At 42.7% G+C, this 22,460-nt stretch overlaps 1 protein-coding gene across 3 annotated transcripts in view; it reads right to left on the reverse strand.

The window, feature by feature from the left end:
• IL1RAP (interleukin 1 receptor accessory protein) overlaps positions 1 to 22,460 on the reverse strand; it is a 125,186-nt gene that overhangs the window by 102,227 nt on the left and 499 nt on the right. The window contains exon 2 of one of the 3 annotated variants that reach the window (XM_045903155.3): positions 18,787 to 18,990. The exons of 1 other annotated variant lie outside the window; for it this stretch is intronic. In XM_045903155.3, coding sequence (XP_045759111.1) covers positions 18,787 to 18,836 — 50 coding nt within the window. In that variant the 5' untranslated portion in view covers positions 18,837 to 18,990. Of the gene's footprint in view, positions 1 to 10,257; positions 10,262 to 18,786; positions 18,991 to 22,460 lie in introns of those variants that run through there. One more of the 3 variants, XM_054504273.2, reaches the window with a different exon arrangement.

Consider the following 22,460-nt stretch of genomic DNA (forward strand, 5'->3'; position numbering starts at 1 on the left):
GACAGAGAGACACACAGCAAGAGAGGGAACACAGCAGGGGGAGTGGGAAAGGGAGAAGCAGGCTTCCCGCCAAGCAGGGAGCCCAATGCGGGGCTCGATCCCAGGACCCTGGGATCATGACCCGAGCCGAAGGCAGTCGTTTAACCAACTGAGCCACCCAGGCGCCCCAGGCTTCTGAGTCTTAAAACAAACAGACAACTATGCCAGTTGTACAGATTTTCATAAGCCTATTAATAAAATATCAATACAAAATGTTTTTCTGTGCCTTAAACATTCGGACAGTGAATTCCCATGAGCTTCTGAAAGCTCAAATACTCCACATCATCGAGGTACTTTTCAAAGATGTGAAAGGAGAAAACAAATTTGATACCAGGGTAAGACCTTTTGTGCCAGGGTCTCTAAAACCTGACCACAGCAATGGCAGGACTGAGGCCATTTGAAAGATATCTTGCTGACAAGAATCATGAAAATGCCTTTTATTCATAGATTTCCCTCACATATCCAAGCTCATTGAAAGCAGAGGCTTTCATTCAACAACACACACTGATGGGCTTCTACTATGTGCAAAGCCGTCCACCCTGCCCTGCAGATGAAAGGTAAGGAAGACAGTCTCTGATCACAAACACAGTCTATCAGAATCCACTGACACAAAAGCAATCAAGTGAAAGGCAAAGTTAGATATCCTTCTTTTTTTTTTTTTAAGATTTTATTTATTATTTGACAGAGAGAGAATGAGAGACAGAGAGAGAGTACATGAGAGGGGGGAGGGGCAGAGGGAGAAGCAGACTCCCCGCCGAGCAGGGAGCCCGATGCGGGATTCGATCCGGGGACTCCAGGATCATGACCTGAGCCGAAGGCAGTCGCTCAACCGACTGAGCCACCCAGGCGCCCGTTAGATATCCTTCTAAGACGGCTCTTCTTGAATATTAAGGTGCATAAGGATGATCTGGTGATCTTGGTAAAATGGAGATTCTGATTTACTAGATTGAAGACAAGGCTCAAGATTCTGCGTTTCTAGGCACCCCCGGAGGCTGTTGCTGCTGAGCCACAAACCACACACTGAGAAGCCACAGTCTAAGTGACAAGATGCAAGCCAAGGGCTATAGAAATGCTAAGTTAGAAGTGACTCCTTGGAGGTGATAGGTTCAGATAGGTTCCACAGAGAATATTCTGCTTGTAAACAGGCAGAGATGCAGACATAACAGATGTGTGTGTCTGTGTAGGTAGGTGAAGAGCAGAAGGACCACACAGAGGAGAAGGGGGAGTGTAGAGGAGAGGAGGCAAGGAAAGAGGAGAAAGAACTGAAAAAAGAGAAAGTAAGTTGAGCAGAGTTCTGAAAGCAGAAAATTGCATAAGCTATTTAGAGAAAAGCAAGATATCTGGTAAGACTAGAATGTAATTTGCAAAGGGGGTGACAAGAACTTATGGGAAATAGGTCTGTAATGATCAGCCAGGAAGAAATGATGGGGATCATATGGATTTGACTCTTTTTTGGGGAGAGGACTGGACGTCTCATCACTAACAAGGGAAGCAAAGTCTGGCTGTTAAAATAAATGAAGCAGAATAAAACATCCTAGAATCATATTCCACATTTGGACATTTTACCTAAGCACCCAAAGTCATTACTGTTCTTCAATATAATTGCCTTTCTGCCAATCATAGCCCATCCTCAGCCACATAACCTATCTTCAAACAAGACTATGTAGGACTGAAACCAAATATGGTCTGTCCTGAGCTTTCACAGTGTCTGCCATTGGCAACCCTAAACTCAAGCAGTGGCTCAATGGGATCATAAAGCATTTGTATTTATTCTCAAAACCTGATAATATCCAGAAACATTTCATAATGTAATATCCTGGAAAAGGAAGCTAAATGAGGCTTATACTGGGTACTATATAAGACTAATGAATCACTGAACTCTTCCTCTGAAACTAAGAATACACTATATGTTAATAAATTGAGTTTAAATTAAAAAAAAAAAAAAAGAGGTATATCGGGTTTGCACAGCAGCCAACATGGAAAGGCATAGCATAGTCAGTGCGTGGTGGCACAGGATGGGGGTGCTCACAGGATGCCTAGGAAGTTCAAGTAAGCTGCCAAACTCCTAATGGACAAGTTCACTGCCTCCTCTGCCAACATTATTAATAATAATAAAATGAAAAGAAAAGGTATTTAAGGTACCTACGGTAAAGGTGTCTAATAAATCCTCTATCAGTATTTGTTTCTGTGTCTGTCCAAATCAGTAGAATCTGTAAATGTCATTATGGCTCTTTGGGACAGGATATGAGTCTCACTTAGCAAGAGATGCCATGTCGACTCCTTAAATAAGTCTGGAAGTAGTCAAAAACATAAAAACATTAAGAATCACCCATAGATGGGACGCCTGGGTGGCTCAGTCGGTTAAGCGTCTGCCTTCGGCTCAGGTCATGATCCCAGGGTCCTGGGATCGAGTCCCGCATCGGGCTCCCTGCTCCGCGGGGAGCCTGCTTCTCCCTCTGTCTCTGTCTCTCTCTTTGTCTCTCATGAATAAATAAAAAAATAAATAAAATCTTTAAAAGAATCACCCATAGATACATAAATGAATAGGGATGTGATAAAGCAGGGATTAAATAACATTAATAGTAGAATCAAGGTATTGGTTATATGGGTGCTCACTGTAACAGATTTTCAACTCTGCTGCATGCTTTTAAATTTACATAATAAAAGGATAGAGGAAAATTACCAATTATCTTATTATCAATCCTATTATCCCCCTTATAAAAATTATAGTAGGTAGGAAGTAAAAACATTATGTCCCCCTCTCAGGTCTTTTCAGCATTCCTTAATCCCACTCCCGACATAATCACATATAACTGCTAGTTTTAGATCTTTACATTCTTTGCATATAATTTTTTTCCTTATTTTTCTTTTTACAAAAATTGAATCATGTATGGATCTACAAATTGCTTCTTTTTTTAACAATATATCATTCACATGTATCCAGATCAGTTCATATTATTATATTTCACTCCTTTTAATGGCTAAATACAATTCCATTATCCAGCTATCCCACAGTGTATTTAACCATTCCCTATTGATGGCATTTTGACTATTTTCAGAAATTTGCTTTTTTTCACACCACATTTAGGCTTGTGGTGATTTTAGTATAAATAGAAAAAAATCCATAGGTCCCAGGCATCTACCCAGAAGACCACAGTAAAAATCCAAAGTGTTTCTAGTGGCTAGGAAGCATAACAGCTAAAAAGGGATGAAAGCAAAATACACAGAATCAAAGGCATATGGTTATACCTCAACAGTGGGTAACTCAGTTAGTAGGCAGTGTCAGTTACCAAGCAAATAACCAGTAGCTAACAACAAGGCAAACTAGTGCTCTAAATACTCACCAGAATGAATTCTGCACCAACTTAAAAAAATTAACGAACTTCACTTCGAGTACTCTCAGATCCTCATTTGAGTAACTTGCTTATATGAGTCCTTATGCCAAAGCACAGAAGAAAAGCAAATTTGGATGGAAGGCAAAAGGCTTTTATAAGTAGGCATGTTGATGGCAGTGAGAAAGTTGAGCTATTTAAAGAAAACTAAAAAAACAAACAAAACAATAATAACCAATGATATGAAGTCTGGGGCCATTTAGTGGTAGAGTCTTACATATTTCAGTAGGCCCTGAGGACATCATCACGCACAGTATAAAATAACTGATGTTCAAAATCATGGCCCTGAATTATTAATTAAAGGTATAATTTCTCAGGATACTCGCTGCAAGACAGCTGTGTGGTATGGAATACATTTTAGAAAGACATGCTATTAAAACAGTTACAACAAGATCCTTGATCACAGAAGACTTGGGGAAGGCCTTGAGCCAACCACCTCACTTGACAGACGGAAAAACAAAAGCACAAAGATAACATGATTGATCCAAGGTCGGTTGGTTGTTGGAAATAATCAGAGCTATGATCCAGAAGAGGTGAATCTTCTGCCACTGTGTTTGTGGCTACCCCACGAATACAAAATTGTCAGTGAGGAACTGCAGCCTTAGTTTTTCATAATGCTCTACAACCCAGAAAGTAGCTCTCATGGAGTCTTTTCAGAGAGCTGTTTTACCTTCAAGCAATCCTGTGATGAGAGATGTGAAAGTAAGTGATCTTGTTGGAGGACAGAGAGTGAGTGATAAGGCACAGTTTTCCTTGGAGAAGTACACGTTCTAAACCCAGGGGAAAGCAAGGCAGTGTTCATTGGCAAGGAAGAGGGCTGCACAAAAGGAACTTATGTCCAGCACATTTAGCATGGGAAAAACAAGTCCCGCGGGCGTGTGTGTGCGTGTGTGTGTGTGTGTATCTCCTAACTACCATGTATTTCTGGTCACCAAAGTATTGTTGAGGATCATTCAACGTTGAGAATCTAGCCTGATTCTTTCTCTAAATATTCATCATTGCTAAATAAACCGAATAGGCAATGTATTTGGAAGAGAATTGCCCAAGGAGGCAGGAGACGTCCATTCAAGGCTCTGTGTAACCCTACAGGGGCCTTGGGGTTGTTACAGGTAAAGTGAGTGAACTGAATCTGAAGATCTCAAAGTTTCCTCAGGGCTATGATTCATGCTTCTAGTCAGGTCTTAGCAAACAGAAATGAGACAAATAGGGGAAATCCAAATACCATGTAGTATGCAATCAAGTTTCACATATTTGTAACAAAGGCTTGTTGCAACAAAGGCTTTCTGAGCCCTACTTAAAAGAGAGGACTTCTTTCCCTAAGCCCTATACTCCACTGGGTTGTTTTTTAATTCTCTCCCTCTTTTTCTATCTTCTTATGGAGATTACCTCTATAAAATCAGAAAGGGTCTTGGAAGTCAAATAATGTTATTTGGACACTATTTAGGAAACAGGAGCCCAGGAAGGATCGGTGACTTTTATGAGGTCAAGAGCTTGCTTGTGAAAATGTGGGATTGCTTTTGATTCCCAGTTCAGACTTTCCTCTGATAAAGCCATGCTGCCTCCCAATTCTGAAAAACTACTAGGAAATATAACTGTCCCCTAAAAATAACACACCGTTTATATCCCAGGGAAGAGTCATGTCTAAACAGGCAATGGTCCTGTGTCAAAGGAAGACGGCGACTCGGGCCCAGGAACAACGAGTCAGCTGCTAGCGAAGCTAAAGCCACTGTTCTCTTCCCACGACTCTGTGAAGATTTATGGTGTTCATGGGGAAATTACCTCCAGGCAGTGTTGGACCAGATCCCTAAAGGATCCTTGCCGCTATGAAGTTTTTAACATGTTTATCTGCTGGGGATGAGACAGCTGTGAGTTCCTGAAGCTCCCCTGTAAGGAATAACACTTCATACTTCGAGATATCCACACATGAAAGATTTGAGCAAAACATACTTAGCTATAACATTTCACTTAAAAAAAAAAAAAGTTGACCTAGGTTGGAGATTGGTAAAGTCTTTGTAAATCCTGTGGGGAAAGATCACTGGATTTAGTGGAAAAGCACGGTCTATTCTTACACACAGCACTGGTCGGTATGACCTACTGTTCGTTTTGCCTCTTTTTATTCTTTTAAATTAAAGCTGTTCCTCAACCTCTGGACGCTTTCTATCATTGTACCACTCCTTCCTTCGAGAGCCGAGGCAGTGTCTCAATTCTGCCATTAAATCAAAGGATTATCGTTTTTGCACAGCCCAGCTTTCAGATTAGTAGTAAGCCAATTAGAAAAGAAAAAGAGAAAACAGAAAGAAAATCGGGGCGGGGGGGGGGGAGCTTTGCACTCCTGACATCCTGGCCTGCAAGCGGCTCTCCTTTGAAAGGGCAAGAAGAAACTGCTCTCAAAGCCACTTCCTCACACGCCGCCAGCTGCAGAGGGGCTCCTTCTCAGGGGATGCTTGTCCGGCCTGACTAGGGCTTGTTTCAGGGTGTGTCTCCATTCCTCCAAGAGGCCTGCCCTGGGCAAGACTGCATTCATTCGTAATCTAAAAAAATTAAAAAATTCCGAGCTGGCCGCCAGCGGGAGGTTTTCCTACGCGGATGTGCACCTCCCACGTGCTCCAGTCTCAGACACCACTGGGCTGGTGAGAGGCCCCGACGGATCGGTGCCAGGCCCAGACACAAGTCCTCCATTCTGACCCGGAGTGCTGCCAAGCGGGAAAGAACCACATCCTTCCTCATCCGAAGGCCCCTTCTTAAATCGAGCAGTTGTTCGAAGGGGAAAGCACAGGGGGGAGGGAGGAGGCGACATCACTAGTTGGTGTTAATTATAACAAGGGGAAACCTTTATTCCCAATATGAAGTTTCTAAGTGAATTCAACACAGAAGCTCAAGGCCGGAAAATCATTTTGATTCAAACATTTTCCAAAATTCAAATATCCCTGTAACATCCTTGCCAAGTGGATGTGTAGTCCCTCTTTAAATAACTCTAAAGACGGTGAACTCATTACCGAGATAGTTTTCATAAGGCCTGAACTGTAGTTAAGTGTCTCCTTATGTTGAGCTGGACCCCGATGCCCTGGAATTTGTACCTACTTGTCCTGGTTGAGGTCTCTGGCACCAAATCAGAAGCCTTCTCTCTTCCACAGATACCTGAGGGCATTCAATCCAGGGGTTCTGGTATTTGACATCAGCATTGCCCTATCTCCATAGACCTCACTTTCCAAAATGGGAGCCTAGGGCTTTTGCAAAGCTCTTGTTCCCTTCCTTGCTTCTCTGAACCTCAAAAGCAAGAAAAGGATACTGAGAAAATGAAAAGATCATTAAAACTGGAAGAACTGGTGTCGATTGATTAAGGCACTTCCGTATGCTATTTAGGCATAAAAGGAAATTGAAAAAGGAGCTGAGGAAGCAAAATGACCGGGGGCTAGTTCACCCAAGCAGGGTTTCTAGAAAATTGTCAGACTGATCAGTGTAGTAACTGAACATCTGTCACAGATGCCCATCTACCCGTAGGCAAACTGGAAGGGGCCACAGGACAGAGGGCACGCCTCAGCACGGTGAAGCAAAGCGCAAAGTTTCGGCATGGGCTTCGGACTCACATAGACCAGACTCGGATCCTCTGGAGCTGTGTAAGCTTCAGAACCACACACTCTCCGTTGCCTTATTGGTGGATGGGTCAGTAAAGCATCTCATGGAATCAGGTATGAGGATTACGTGAGAGAAAATTATAAAGCACTTGGCACACAGTAAACACTCAGATTTCTCAGCTATTATCCTTTATTATTATTATCAGAAATCTAGCCTTCAATTCTCCGGAACTTTTCCCTACATAGCGTAGCAATGCAGGAAGCAGAAAACCCATATACCTGGGAGGGTGAAATGAGGTCAGTCCTCACGTGGGAGAACAAAAGCAGGAGACGCAGCACATTACAGTGGAAAGTACACTGTTCCAGAACTTAGAAGACCAATTACAGAGTTGTGGCTAACTCTAAACGAGACACACCACTCTCTATTGTATTGGCAGAGCCAGGGGCTTAGCCTCTTGACCTTAACTTTCTAGTATTCTCAGAGAACCGTTACAAGTACTCTGTGTAAAGACAGCTAGGAAGGTTTGATTTCTAAATGCCTCCTTCTCCTCCCCTGAACCATGTCTCTATATCAGTAACTGCAAAAATCCTACACACCCCAAAGCACAGAACCTGAAGTTGTCACCCAATTTGATATGCCTTAAGGATCCCTGTAAGAGGACAAAACTCTTCAGGGGTGCAATGAATAGAGGTTATACGTTTTGAATTCACTTGCTGTTGGCCATTGCAATCTCAGCAAATAGAGCAGTAGGTATGTGTGTTCTAAATAAATCAAGACGAATGAGTTCTGCTGTGTTTCAACAAGTAGGAAGCCAGGAGATAGGTTTTATAAACATTTGGGAGTATGTGCTTGGAAACGCTCATAGGAAAGACTTACAGAATGACCTAATTCAAAGATGTGTAGGTCTCCTGTGGGTGTCAAGGTAGCTGTTCAGGTATGCTTTGGTAAAGAAGTCCTTCTTCTTTACCCTGTGTTTGGTGTTCTGTGCTTTGGTGGAAAGAAGTAAAAATCCTGCAAGGGGGTGAGGAACCAGACAGCTGGAACTGTACCCCTGGGGTTACAAAGAGCCTGCGCTCTGGGTGGAAAAGACCTTAGAGGTAATGAAGTCCAAAAACAGTGGGCAGATTTAGGACAGGGACACAGAAGAACCAGGAATGTGCCCCAAGAAGATTACCAGGCAGTGGTGCATAGTGTGAAATGGAGGGATGAGCCATAGCAAGGTGTCCATTGAATCTATGCAAGTGCAGCGAGTGCTCTTGAATCAAGGGCTAAGTGGTCACTTGATGGTTATCACAATCTCTGAGCTTCAGTTTTGCCACTTAGGCCAATTCAGACCAAAGTGACCTTGCAGAGTTGTTGTCAAATCAAACAAGCTAAGGGACATGTAAGTCATTTGCAAATTGTTAAGCACTTGGACAAACAGAACGGAATACTCTTATTACTACTCAGTAAAGCCAAAAAGCATTATTTTACTAAACTAAATAAGGGATGTTTATTTTTATAGGATCTTCCTCTCAAAATGATATTGACATGGTTGCATAAACCAATTTCATGTTGGTCCATGTTCCAATTGCATATACACTTTTTCTTGCTTTTCACATACTGGAGGCAGAATCATCAGAGAATTTTAAAGAACAATTATCAAGGTATATTACAGTCAACATATTAGCTGTACGTCAAATCACCTTGGCTTGCAATTGTACACCAATATTTTTAATTCCCAGGATGATCCTGAACAATCACTTATGATGATTCTGAGTCACTTTCCCAGGTGAAAATAGAAGAATGCAAATTTTCTTGCCTGGAGTATTATAATAGAATGTTCATCAATTGCCCATGTGCCCCCTCCCCCGCCGCCATTTCTTTCCTGAGCTCCAGTGCTATGACACCAAATATCAGATCTGTCTAAAACACACATCTGATAATGCCCCTCCCTTGCTCAAGAATAAATATTCAGTGTTTCTCCTTGCCTTAGAGGTTTAGGTGCAAATTCCTCAAGAGAGTATTTAAGGTCCTCAACAATACGGTCTTGGCTCAGCTTTTTTTTTTTTTTTTTTTTAAGATTTTTATTTATTTATTTGAGAGAGAGAGAGAGCACATGAGAGGGGGGAGGGTCGGGAGGGTCAGAGGGAGAAGCAGACTCCCTGCCGAGCAGGGAGCCCGATGCGGGACTCGATCCCGGGACTCCAGGATCATGACCTGAGCCGAAGGCAGTCGCTTAACCAACTGAGCCACCCAGGCGCCCTTGGCTCAGCTTTTTTAAGTATGATCTTCAGTGGCCCTGGTGCTCGAATACCATCTCCCAGTCAAACTGGGCTCTCCCCAAGCAAGGCACCAGCTTCCTTCCTTCACTTCATGTTTTCATCCTTTTCCCTTTATCTGGAGTATCACTCGTGGTTTTAACTGTGTCAGTTTAGTTCAACTGGAATTATGTTTTCCAGAATCCCATTCTCTGCATGGTTCTTAGGGGTAGCCACAGGGAATTGTACGTGAGATTTGGATGGGAGAAGTGTGACAGTATCCATTGTTTTGCGAGGGCCTTTCTAGGCCCCTGGGTACTACTTACTGCCTCTCACATACATAATGGCCAATCTGGTGGCTGACCTGCTAAGAGGGGGCAGCCAGCCTTCAGTTCCTGACAGATCTCTTCCTTCAACCTCTCCAAGTTCGAGGCCAGGCAGGTGTGGAGCTCTGTGGCTAAGCCCACCAGCTCCTTCTGCAGGCCACCCACATCATCGAGGTTAGGTACAGTGAGAGATAATTAAGGGTTGCAGTTTGTCCTCATGGGTTCCAGGTTGCTCTCTTCCCCTTCACATCCAGCTTTTCTTCCTAACTGCCTACCTACCATAGGCGGAGGGAGTTTTCCACAGACTTCTTGGCCACCACCTCCTCAGGGTCCTGAGTAAGTGACTTTTTCTTATCTCCCACTATCCCCTTTTGGGGCTTTAATGGTCCAGCTTCTCCCCCAATTGTAGGTCCAATCCCTGTGATAAATCCCATATTCCATATCATCGACCCATTTCATTCATGCTCCTTGGTTGGACCCTAACTCGTACACTGCTCTTCTCCTCTAGTCTATGTCCAAAACCTACCCATCAATTCAAGACTCACTTCCTCAGTTCCTCATAAACCCCTTCCTGAGTGACACAGCTATCTCTTTAAAACACAAACATGTTTTTCCATATATCTTTTAAAGTTATGTTATCTACTCTTACACTCTTCCAAATACTATATGAGTTGATTGCAAACCCCTGTGAATATCTTACCTTTCAAAAGAATCTACAAATTCTTATTCTTCAGGGGTTGCGTTTGTGTGACTATATTTTAACCTCCATATCTCACTAGTGTCTTGCCTACAAAAGGTTCTCAGCAAATGCTTATGGCCCAAAAGAGTAAATGTATTACCAGTGCTACCAGTCCCTTTTTAATACCACAGGTAACCAAAACCCAGTGCTCCTGTATATGGCATGGCCTCCCTTGTATGGAGACTATTCGGTAGCGACTTTACCTTTCTATTCCCTTCCCTTAGAGAAGAGCTGTCTAATCTAAATCCAACCCTGTTTATTTTTATCGTACACACAGTTCTAACAAAACTCATCAGCCTGCTCCCTAGTCTAGAGTAAAGCGGAAACAGCTAATTATATGGGGAATAGAGAGAAAGCTGCTACAGCAAGACATGCTGAAAGCAAGAAAAAAAATAGCAGACAATGAAAGGGAGAGAGGCCAGAAAATTTATGAAATTAACACAAATTTAAAAGTATACTGGTCTATGGCCATTTAGTACATGGGTAAATGATCTCATCTCAATAAATTTTAAAGAAATTACAGTCCACTCCAATAAGCTGTCCTGAACCACCAAGATTAAGTAAAGCCACATATCTTAGAATAATCGCCTTCTGAAATTATTTTTAAAACAAAAATTTTGAAAGAAAGTTACATACTGAAATCTTACCATTTTTTAAAAAGATTCCATAGCCACTCCCATTCTCAGGGGGAAAAAAGGGTGTTTTTTGTTTTTGCTTTTGTTTTTTTTTAATTTTGTCATGCATTCATTCAGCAAATAGATAGTGTGTCAACTATGACTCAGGCACTGTTCTCATGTTTGTGTGTGTACATATGTGTGCTGTGTGTGTGGACCTTTCCTCCAAGGAAATCATCAAACTTGGGAGAGGTCCGCCGATAAAAGTTACATCTTTTAAGTATCTCACAAAGAAAAAACAAAAAAGGTCATTGTAAGTCAGCACCACATTGGTTTCTTACAAAGAAGCAAGCAAATGCAATCAACAAAAGAGGACTGAGTTCATTGTTACTAGTTTCTTCCAGGGCAAAATAAACTGTCAACTAGAATGAAGTTTCTTGCCTTCCCCACACAACCTTTGTCTCATTTCTCTGCCAAACATCTCTTCACTGCAGGGAAGGTCCTCGGAGACCAATGGTGCTGCAACCCTGCACAGTTTGCTTTGGAAGAAAACTGTGACAAAACATAGGCAAGAAATATTTGATTTTATCATCACAGCTTCCCCGATACATGTATGGAGGCAACTCTAACACTCTCATTTTGCCCCCAGTTTAAAACTAAAATTTAAACTTTAGATAAAGTTGCTATAGGATTGAATGAGATAATAAAAATAAAGCATCCAGCACAGCTCTTGGCACGCAAGAAGCACTGGATCAATGTGAGTGATTATGAATTAGTAAGAGGTCTAAAACGTGCAGCATGTTCTATAAATGAGTCTCACTGAGTGTTATCTAGGGTAAAGTTTGAGTCTTCTGTTTTCCCTTTGCCACCCAGAATGTTCTGGAGCCATCACTGGAATACAAAGTAACTCCCGCAAGCCAGGTCTGGCTGGGGAGAAGGATGGGCGGGGGGAGAAATGCTGTCTGCAGGTATGTCAGGTGTCAGAGACAGACAGGGCAGTCCTACAGCATTGTTGCTCCCACATCGTTCCCCAGGACTGGCCCTTCTACCTGCAGGAGTTCTCTGCTGAGGTTAAGGGACAGTAATGGGTCCTGGAGCAAAATTAGTATCACTGATTATATGACTGGGTCTTTGGCTCTGATTTTTTAAAGAAGTTAATAAAATAAGCACAACTGAAAAACTGCCTGAGTATGTAAGTGTAAGCATGTTTGGGGAGGTTATTTTAGTTCAAAAAATAATAAAAATAGCTCAAATGGACTGAGGACTAATTATGTTCCAGGCACTGTGCTAAACACTTTATGTACATACTTAATCCTGACAACGCTTCTGTTCTTGTGCCAACAACTCCAACGAGGACACAAGTTTAAAGATGTTAAGTAAATTTACCATATCCCGGAGGCAGTGAGTAGCATTACCCTACACGGATTGTCTCAGTCTAAAACCCACATTTTGGGGCGCCTGCGTGGCTCAGTCGTTAAGCGTCTGCCTTCGCCTCAGGTCATGATCCCAGGGTCCTGGGATCGAGCCCCGCATCGGGCTCCCTGCTCGGCGGAGAGCCTGCTTCTCCCTCTCCCATTCCCCCTGCTTGTGTTCCCTCTCTCGCTCTCTCTCTCTCTGTGTCAAATAAATAAAATCTTAAAAAAATAAATAAATAAAACCCACATTTTTACCATTACATGCTAATGAAATGATAACGACTTGAAAGAATAGGTCACGGATTAATTCGCTGATTCAAGACATTTATTGAACTATTCCTTCATATGAATCACCATGAAGTGGGACAAATAGAGATGAAAAAATATTCAGGGTCACTTACAATCAGAAGGCAGAATGGTATAGTGGTTACACTTGCCCCAAGTTCAAATACTGGCTCTACCACTAACTAACCTCTGTGACTTTGAGCCTCAGTTTTCTGTTCTACAAAGAGAAATAATAGAGGAAGATGCCTGGCATATGAGACTACATATGCATATCTCAGTAAAGACTTCATGGAGGAGTTCTATTTCTTGAGGAGTTAGGCACCATTTAGATTTGTAGAGCCAGAAAGAAGAAATTGATCTTATATGGAATTAAATTTGCCTTTCATATGCTTACTCCTCAATACATCAGATTTCAGAAACTGGTACTGAAAATCTTGTAAGGAAATAGCTCTGGGTCCAGTGTTTTGGGGGACTGATTACATAAAACACCTACACAAGAACTGTAAAATTTCCAGCTGAATTGAATTGAGCAACAATGCATACATTTTCATCCATTACTTAGTACATGTGGAAATAAGAATGACATCATTTGAGAAAAAGCAAAGGAATCTGGTTTTGCCTATTTTGTCTGTGCGTATGTGTGTGTGTTTGTTTTGAGACATTCTAATAAGAAAGTCTACGAATGACACATCAATGAAACTGAACTGTCTTTCTCCTCTGTTCATAGGACCCTATATAAGATCAAAGCAGTTTGGGCGCCTGGGTGGCTCAGTTGGTTAAGCAACTGCCTTCGGCTCAGGTCATGATCCTGGAGTCCCGGGATCGAGTCCCGCGTCGGGCTCCCTGCTCGGCGGGGAGCCTGCTTCTCCCTCTGACCCTCCCCCCTCTCATGTGCTCTCTCTCATTCTCGCTCTCTCAAATAAATAAATAAATCTTAAAAAAAAAAAAAAGATCAAAGCAGTTTAACTCCTCCTCTTATACATAAATTCTTCCATTTTGCTTCACTCTTTGTTTGAGGTCCAAAAACATCAAACCTGGTCATCACCCTACTTCAATCCTTTCCGTGACCTCCTGCTGCATTTTGCACAAAATCCCAGCTCCTTCCCACAGTCTACAAGAAAGCCTGATGTGGCCCCAGTTTATCTTAGGACATTATTCCCAGTCTTTCTACCCCTCTCACCTGGGCCCTGCCTCCTTGACCATGATCTCAGACCAGCCTGGCTCCGTCGCAGGCTTTTCCCTTAATTCAAATGTCACCTTCTCAAGGCAATATGCGTATATATGTGTATTAGTGTATACATGTGTGTATATGTATGTGTATAAAACAAGTTTTTTTTATTTCAATATTACATATGTAATTTATTTTCTTGTCCAGTTCCATCTCTTTCTTTCTACCCCTTGAGGACAAATAATTGTACTAACACCTATCTATGCATTTATTTATTCATCATTTCCTCATGATTAAGCAGCTGCTATTCTCGAGGCCCTGTTCATGGGATATAGCAGGGAGCGGGGTCGCTGGCCTTGTGGGTGTTATATTCTAGTAGGGAGTGAACTAGACAATAAATAATGGACAGACTAAATATGTGGAAGCTGATAAAGGTGACAATCGCTATGGAAAAAGGAAAAAGAGTGGGTCAGTGAGATGAGCACTGGCATGGATGGAGATGGAAAGCAGGAAGGGGGGTAATTTCATATAAAGCAACCAAATAGCCTTCGCTGAGAAGATATTGGAGCAAAAGCTTCAAGGAGGTGAAGGAGTTAGCTTCGTGGTTATCTGAGAGACTGGGGCAGAGAGGAAAGAGAATGCAAATCATACATGGCCTTACAAGGTATTTTATTTTTTTTTTATTTTTTTATTTTTTTAAAAGATTTTATTTATTCATTTGACAGAGAGAGACACAGCTAGAGAGGGAACACAAGCAGGGGGAGTGGGAGAGGGAGAAGCAGGCTCCCCACTGAGCAGGGACCCCGATGCGGGACTCAATCCCAGGACCCTGAGATCATGACCTGGGCCGAAGGCAGACGCTTAACCGACTAAGCCACCCAGGCGCCCCCTTACAAGGTATTTTAAAGACCGGCTTACACTCTGAGCGAAATAATGTGTGGTTTCTTGTGCTAGTCACTGTTCTGGGAACTTCATTTGTATTAATTGACTTAGTCATCACTAACAATCCAATGAGTTACATATTGTGTTTATCTCATTTCACATGAAGAAATTAAGTCACTTGCCCAGAATTATACAAATGAAGCCAGAATATGAACCCATGTCACAAGACTCCAGATCCCTACAGTATCCTGCCTCTTGGTCTAGAAAATTCTGATCCAGTGATTCGGAGACTTCAGTGCAGAGGCCCTAACTACCTGCTTCCTTAACAAGCTGTCCAGGTGATTCGGATGTAGATGGTAAAGGTGCCACAATTTCCCACCAGTCTAATTCCTCCTCCACATGAAAACTTTCCAGATATTTTAAGGTAAGTATCACACTCATTTCCTATCCTTACCATCCCCATTGTTTGTCAAATTGGGGAAAATTTCCTTAGACCAGTTGAAGCATCTACTCAATACACACCCCCTCTCCATCTGGTTTCATGTGAATTTCATTATAGGGCTGAGGCTTTGGGGTAAACAACAATGCTGAATGAGGAAAGGAATGAATATTTATTGAGGGTGGGTGCCAGGTATTAAGTGCTAGGGACTTAAAACATTTTATCTGACTTTAACCTCGGTAACATATAAAAATATATAGATACAGGTGCAGATATAGATATAGATGTGTATCTATCTAGGAGATGGCTAGAGTATGCTAATTGCCATTTCCCAAATGAGGAAACTAAGTCTGCAAAGGCTAAGCAAGCAGTATCTAGGATTCAATGACTCTAAAGCCAGCCAACTTTTCACTACCCACTCTAACCATTCAATCCCCAACCCCCGCCATTGTTTCATTCTGTATTTGGAGACTGAAGTCTAATCTTCCAGAAAAATGCTATTTAGTGTGTATTTCCACTCTCCAGCATCCATCATTTCTGTAAGTTGAAAGAACTCCTATATTTATTCAATGAGAGCCAAGCCTCTTCCATGGGCACTAAATTAGCTCAAAAGAAGAAAGCAGAAAATATGCACTCATAATGCTAAAATTCAAATGAAAGCCAAATATTTTATCTCTTTATTTCTTTGTAGAAGATTATGGTGATTAATGGTGATACAGAGCTTGCCTTATATAAAAAGGCTCTCTTTTCATTTCCTAAACAATAAATGTCAGTGTGCATAACCCAGCCATCCATTTTCTCTTCCCACCCCCAAACCTGGATCCTGAGGGGGAAAAACGGGTTACAGGTCATGGGAATGTGGCAGAATCACATCCTGAAGGATACGGGAGGTGTCTTTGTGGATCTGACTCCCAGCGCAGCGCTTAGTTGTGAGTCTCACCGAGGACAAGGAGGCTGCTGGGCATCTGGGACTTAGGGTGCCCCACACGCCACGGTGTGTGGGTACCTCTGTGGAAAGAAGAAGACACTTCTTCTCGTAGCTTTTCATGCTATCTCCCAAGTCATTACTCTAAGGCACAGACTCATAGAACAGCATACCTTGGAGAGCCCCTTGCCCAAATTTCTCATTTTAGAAATGAGAAAAAGGACTCTGAGAAGGAAAAGGAATTAACCAGTAATGGGGCTGTTGGACTGAATCATTAAGGGGGAAAAAACACATAACTTGGGAGTTAGAAAGCTGGGGTCCAAGTCCCAGTTCCGCTATGTGGTAGTTGTGTGGCCTTAGCAATATTTAGCCTCTCAGGCTCAGGATATAAATGTTGTTCGCAACACGTGCCTTAATTACCTCAGATTATTGGGGGGGGAATGTGTGTGCATGTGTATATAATAACAATCATTTTGAGTGCTTAAAGTTCTACATAAACTAAAACTGTTATAATTTGAAACTAAGTCTTGTACTTTCTATTCCAATATCAATTTGGGCATGCAATTGAATATCATTGCAGCTGTTAATCATAATAAAGGTTAAAATTCCCATGCACCAGGCCCTTAACAAATGTTATGGCATATGATTGACATCTATCAAAAGCTTGATGAAATGGGTTTGATTATACCCTTTTACAGATGATGAAAATAAAACAGAGGGCGCCTGGGTGGCTCAGTCAGTTTAGCATCTGCCTTCGGCTCAGGTCATGATCTCAGGGTCCTGGGATCAAGCCCCGTGTGTCAGGCTTCCTGCTCGGCGGGGAGTCTGCTTCTCCCTCTCCCCGCTGCTGGTGTGCACTCTCTCTCTCTCTCTCAAATAAATAAATAAAACCTTTTAAAAAAGAAAAGAAAAGAAAAGAAAGCAGAGACAGACCAAATAACTTGTGCAAAGTCACACGCATGGAAGCTGGTCTCGTGCTAAAGCTCACGAATGTTATATAGGCACAGTTATATAGCATCTAACCATAACTAGCTTAAGGAACTGTGCTATCTATGAAAAGAACACTTTCAGATATCAGAGTTTATAAAATGACTGGTTCTCTTTTCTGTTGCCTTTAGCATTGATTGGGAAACAAGGAAGCCAGTGTAATCCTAAGAACTTATGTGCCAGACAGGTAGAAACCCCAGGCATCTCCTGGTTATAAGCTAGATATAAAAGGTCACCTGGCTGTATTCCAATTATATCAAATGATAGCTGGACGGATGCTCATTCTTCATTGCTTTTAGAAATCTTGAGATCGAAGTTCATTGCAGCTGCCTACCTCCCTGGAAATTTCCTATTTTCTTTCAGGTAATTAATTTATGACACTTGACACTGGCCTTGCTGTCAATATATGCAAGCAAGTCCTTCCTTCCCCGTGTTTGCTGCAAAACACCCTTTATTATTAGGATCAAAATGTCTTTTTTTCCATCATTGAGCCAGGGATGTCCAACCTTCTTAGAGTCTGTGACTCCTTAGCATTTTTCTGATTTTGTAACCATAACATTAAAGGAAATGAGAGTTACTTCCAAGCTGTAGATACAGCCTTTGAGATATTTAGTAATATAATAAAGTGTGAGAAAACGAGAAATCCAACGCTGGGCCTACCTGACACAGTATGAAGCCATCATTCCCTTCACTCTGTACTTTTTACATACAAGGCACTGTGCTATGTTCTTCAGCTGCTTAGGTGCTAATCAGGGACTTGGACAAGAACACAAAGGGACAAATTACTGGCCCAGGGTGAAAACAAACAAATAAGTTTTGAAAATCACAGTAGAGATAGGAAGAAGATGGTATAAGCATTTCAAGGGGTCCCACAGACTGGGAAGGATGAGGAAAGGGTTCTAGCAACAGGCGTAGGAAGGTAGAGGAGGAAAGGACACGGCTGCTGAGGCAGTATGGTGTGAGGACACAGGGAGGGGACATTCCTGAATCTAGCTCTGCAAGTCTTCTGATTTGATGGCGTGGTTTCTAGCAAACACGGTACAGTAGACCAAACGCGTTTGAGCTCAGGCCAGTTCTAGTTCTTACTAATTGACTAAACTTGAGCAAGTCTGTAAGTCTCCCTGAGCCTCCGTTCTTTCATCTGTAAAAGGCAGACAATAATATATATCTGAGAGTTATTTTTATGCTTAAGTGAAATGACAGAAGTGCACGCACCAATGAATGTTGATTTCCTTTGCCCTCCTCTGTTTGACCAGAAAATAGATCCCTTGACATAAAACATAAGGGTATTTTCTCATTATTCCCCTTTCCCTTTCTAGCCTCAACTTTTACAAACAGATAACGGAGACAGAATTTAGAGTTGAAGGGAATCTTAAAGAAAAATAACAACGTATTGCAGCAAAAGAACCACCCATTTGAGGCCCAGAGCCTGCAACTTCTCAGTCACAGGCAAGATAATACCAGGCTCAGAATGGCAGGATGGGGATGGGTGGGTCGTCAATCCTAGCCTAGGCCCTCAGTTCTAGTCCAGAGGCCACACAATCTCAGGTCTTTCTTACCTACTTAACCTCTCTGAGCCTCAGTTGCCTCAAAAATACACAGGATCCCTGCAAGGATTGAATGAGGTGGTATTTATAAAACAGTACAATCCACAATGGAATTCAGTAGGGAATAGCTATTAAACTTTGATTTTCACAATTTAACAGACTAATAAATTGAAAGAACTAATGGCAGAAGAAAGAATTCATGTTTAAAATACCTCCTGTGAATAAGGTGCTGGGGTAGGGACTCCAGCTTCTGGGCAGGCATCAGCGTTCCTGGCAGAAGAGACAGCTGCTCACCGGACTTGCCACAGGTCCCTGTCGGACTCTACAGCTCCACACTGCCCCAGGTGCCAGATCAAGTCGGGCTACCGGGAGGTTTCCCCATCAGTGCCACAACCCCCTCGGTGCATTCTCACTTTCTAAAAAAGAACACAAAAACAAAAACCCAAACCTGAGCCAATGAGCAGCTAACCTGAATTAATCTCCCAAAATATCAGATGCCAAATGTTCTGTAACTTTCCCATTCTTTGGGGTTTTTATTTCTCCCACAGAACAACTTCCAAAATGTGCAAAGAGCACAGTAGGTGGCTCTCTTTAATATTTCACGGGCAAGGCGACAGTGACTCACCAGATCCTACATCTGTGTCACCAGCAGAAGCCCTGACAAAGTTGAGCAACAAATGAAACTGTGTGTGCTGGAGATAACCTTTATTTTTTTTCTCTTCTGCTTCTTCCTCTGATTTCCTCCAGCCACATTCTGCTTTTCTAACAGTGCCAGGTAAGATGATGCTAACTGGGTACCTTTTGGCAAAAGCAAACATATGCTTCCAAATGCCAAAAGCAAGGAGCAAAATGTTTCTCCCAGAACTGCATTTGCAAGCCTGTCTGCCTGCTGCAAAGCAGAGAAACCTGATGGCCTATGGGGAGTCTCAACAGATAAATGGCCCCATTGCCTGGGCCAGAAACAGATCTGTTCATTTTCCTATATAAGCCTGCAGCCATCGGTTTCCACAGGGAGGACTGGGGCTCCAGACCAGGGATCAGCACTGCCAGCAAGCAGCGAGTGGTCTTTTCTGCAAATGCGGCCTTGCCTACTGCTCTCCATTACATCCTCTACCCACAGCATTAGTGAGAGAAGTGAAGAACGCTATGGTCACTCATGACATTTGTTGCTCAATCTTCTTACTACCCTATGAATTAGCACAAGGATGACAGAGGGAAGAAACCACTCAGAACAGGAAGAAATACATGATACAATTCTGAACTTTATGTCTTCACAGTCCCCCTCCTCTTAGGAATGGAAGGTGCATTACATCAAACGCAGGAGAGTAGGAAGGTTGCCTTTAGAGAGCAGGGCTTTCGAACTTCCTCCGCTGAGAGCTGGCCCCGCTCACCTCTACAGAGCACGCTTACGGATTGTTCCCTCAGCAAGGAAATTTCCTCTTTGGGACAGAAAGCATACCCTGCAATCACCAGCCCAATAAGGTCAACTTAACTGAGGTAAGTTGTTAAAGAACTCACTGGAGAGGTGACGGGGTATGACGGGGAAAAGCCCTTAACTAGAAATTACAAGGTGTGAACTGTACTCCCAGGGATGAAACGTAATAACCGTGTGACTCTTAGCAACCTCCCCTTTCTCTGAGTCTCACCCAGTCTCTTCCTCTATAAAATTGAGACCAGCTAAGAAGAGATATCATTTAATGAGCAACTATTCACTACATATACTTTATATCATTCCACTTAATTTTATCGTCACATGAATCCTTGGGGTTTTTCTTTTCCATTTTAGAATTGGATAAAACAAAAGCTCTAAATGGTGAAATACATCGCTCAATATGACCTAGCTGCAAGGAATTAGGGCTGAAATTTGAATTTGATCACAAAACCTAAGCTCCTTCCACCATTAATATGCCTGCCATGTCCTTCTCTCAGGGCTATTGCAAGTAGCAAGAAAGATAATATATAGGGAATACACTTTGGAAATTTTAAAGTTCTCTACATATGTATGTATGAATTTTGTAACAAATAATCCGGATAAGGAGGAAAGGTATAACTGGGTATCCTTTCTTTAAAGAACTGGAACCAAAAAAAAAAAAAAAAAATTACCTTCCAATCTCCCTTCCATCCCCTTGTTCTGACCTTATTTTTAACATTTTCCTTTTGCCCACAAGACCCCTATTTCTCAGGCACGCGTTCAGATGTATCCTGGCCAGCTCATCACAATGCATGCACACGGAACAGGCTGATGGAAGCAAGTGATCCCATCCCCTACAAATGCTTGGTGCAGGAGGTACCTTCAGAGGCACCACCAAGTTCTCCCCTGCCCTCAAGATGTATCACACCCCCTCCTATGCACTCATCAATACCCCATGCAAATGGGAGGGACTGGGAAGCAGGCAGCCAACTATAAATGCTAAACACTCAATTCGGGGACTTACGGCATAGCCAGGAGACAGTAGTAAATAACTGCATGAAGTCAATCAGAATAAAATCAATTTTCATGAGCCTGGTGGGGATATATGAGGGGAGCTATTTCATTTTAAAAATAACAATAATTAAGACTAGACTAGGGATGTGTAGTATTTATGTTTAAATAAGGTAAGTCTGTCCAGAGGGACTTAATTTAGCAACATCACGGCATAATCCCAAAGAAGAACATGAGAACCGTGTTGCTGTTTTCCTCTACTAAAGAAAACATAAAGTTGCTCGTCTGACCTAAGAGAGCAGGAATACAAGGCTTAGCACAGTCTGTAACATTGAAGGAACTTGAACTTCTCTTGTCTTGCTACTTTTCATCAAATTCAAGACCCTCTTTGCCAATAAAGGATGCCTCAGACCAGAGCTTCATAGACCTGAGGGGCTTGGCCTAAAACCGAGGGGGCTTGGCATCACTGAGAAACATTAATTTTATATTCCAACTCAAGCATCCATGATCAAAGTCACATAAAGACAGCACACAAAAAAACACTTTCTATAAAAGCTGTTCAAACTCCAAATAAGAAAACGCCGCGGCATTCCAGATTAAAAAAATAAAAAAAAAAAAAAGTCACTTTAAGGTAGTATGAAATCACCTTTCTGAAAATCCACCGTCTCCAGGGTTAGTGTATAACAATATTTACAATAGTGGCCATCAATCTCAAATTAACCAGATGCCAGGCCAGCCACTGCGCTAAACATACTATTTGAATTATCCCATTTCATCCTCCCAACTACCCTCAGGGCTCATTGTGATCTTCATAATCTCCATGTTGCGGCCGGGGGTGGGGGGAAACTGAGTACCAGAAAGACTGGATAACTTGCCCGACCAAGTTCACACAGCTAATACTCGGCAGAGCTAGAATCAAAACCAGGTAAATCCTCCTCCTCGCTGGTAGCTAACCCAAGATCGGTGGAACACAGCAGCAAAAGCGCTTCCAGAGGCGCGGTGGGACTCAATTTCAGCACCGGAGGTGGAGGGAAGACAGGCTGGGGACTGGTTCTTAAATGAAACGGCATAAGTTTGCTTTTATGTTTGTGATTTTTCTCTTCAACTCCGCTTCCTTGTTCCCTCCCAGCACTCTGAACTGACAGGGGCCACGGCTCCGTAAAGCCAGCTGTTCCTAACCGTGGGGCATCCTATCCCCTACAGGACCACCAGCTTCCTCCCGGATCTAGGAGACAGCTGCGAGTACCAACCCAAGTCATCGGCGCCCCAGCGTCCCTCCCCTGGCCACCGCCTCCCCAGGAGCCTGCCAGACACCCTCGGCAGGGGCATCTTTCTGAGAAAGCGGGTCAGGGGAGGACGGAGCGAAGCTGCAAGCAGCCTTTCCCCAGGCTGTCACAGCTCCTGGCTGGGAGCGGCATGAGACACGCTGGGACACACTGCCCTCTTCTTTCCTCCCCGCTCACA

Source organism: Mirounga angustirostris, unplaced genomic scaffold (genome assembly GCF_029215605.1).
Source record: "Mirounga angustirostris isolate CCGP_5_RB_7025 unplaced genomic scaffold, mMirAng1.0.hap1 SCAF_1, whole genome shotgun sequence".
Lineage (NCBI taxonomy): Eukaryota > Metazoa > Chordata > Mammalia > Carnivora > Phocidae > Mirounga > Mirounga angustirostris.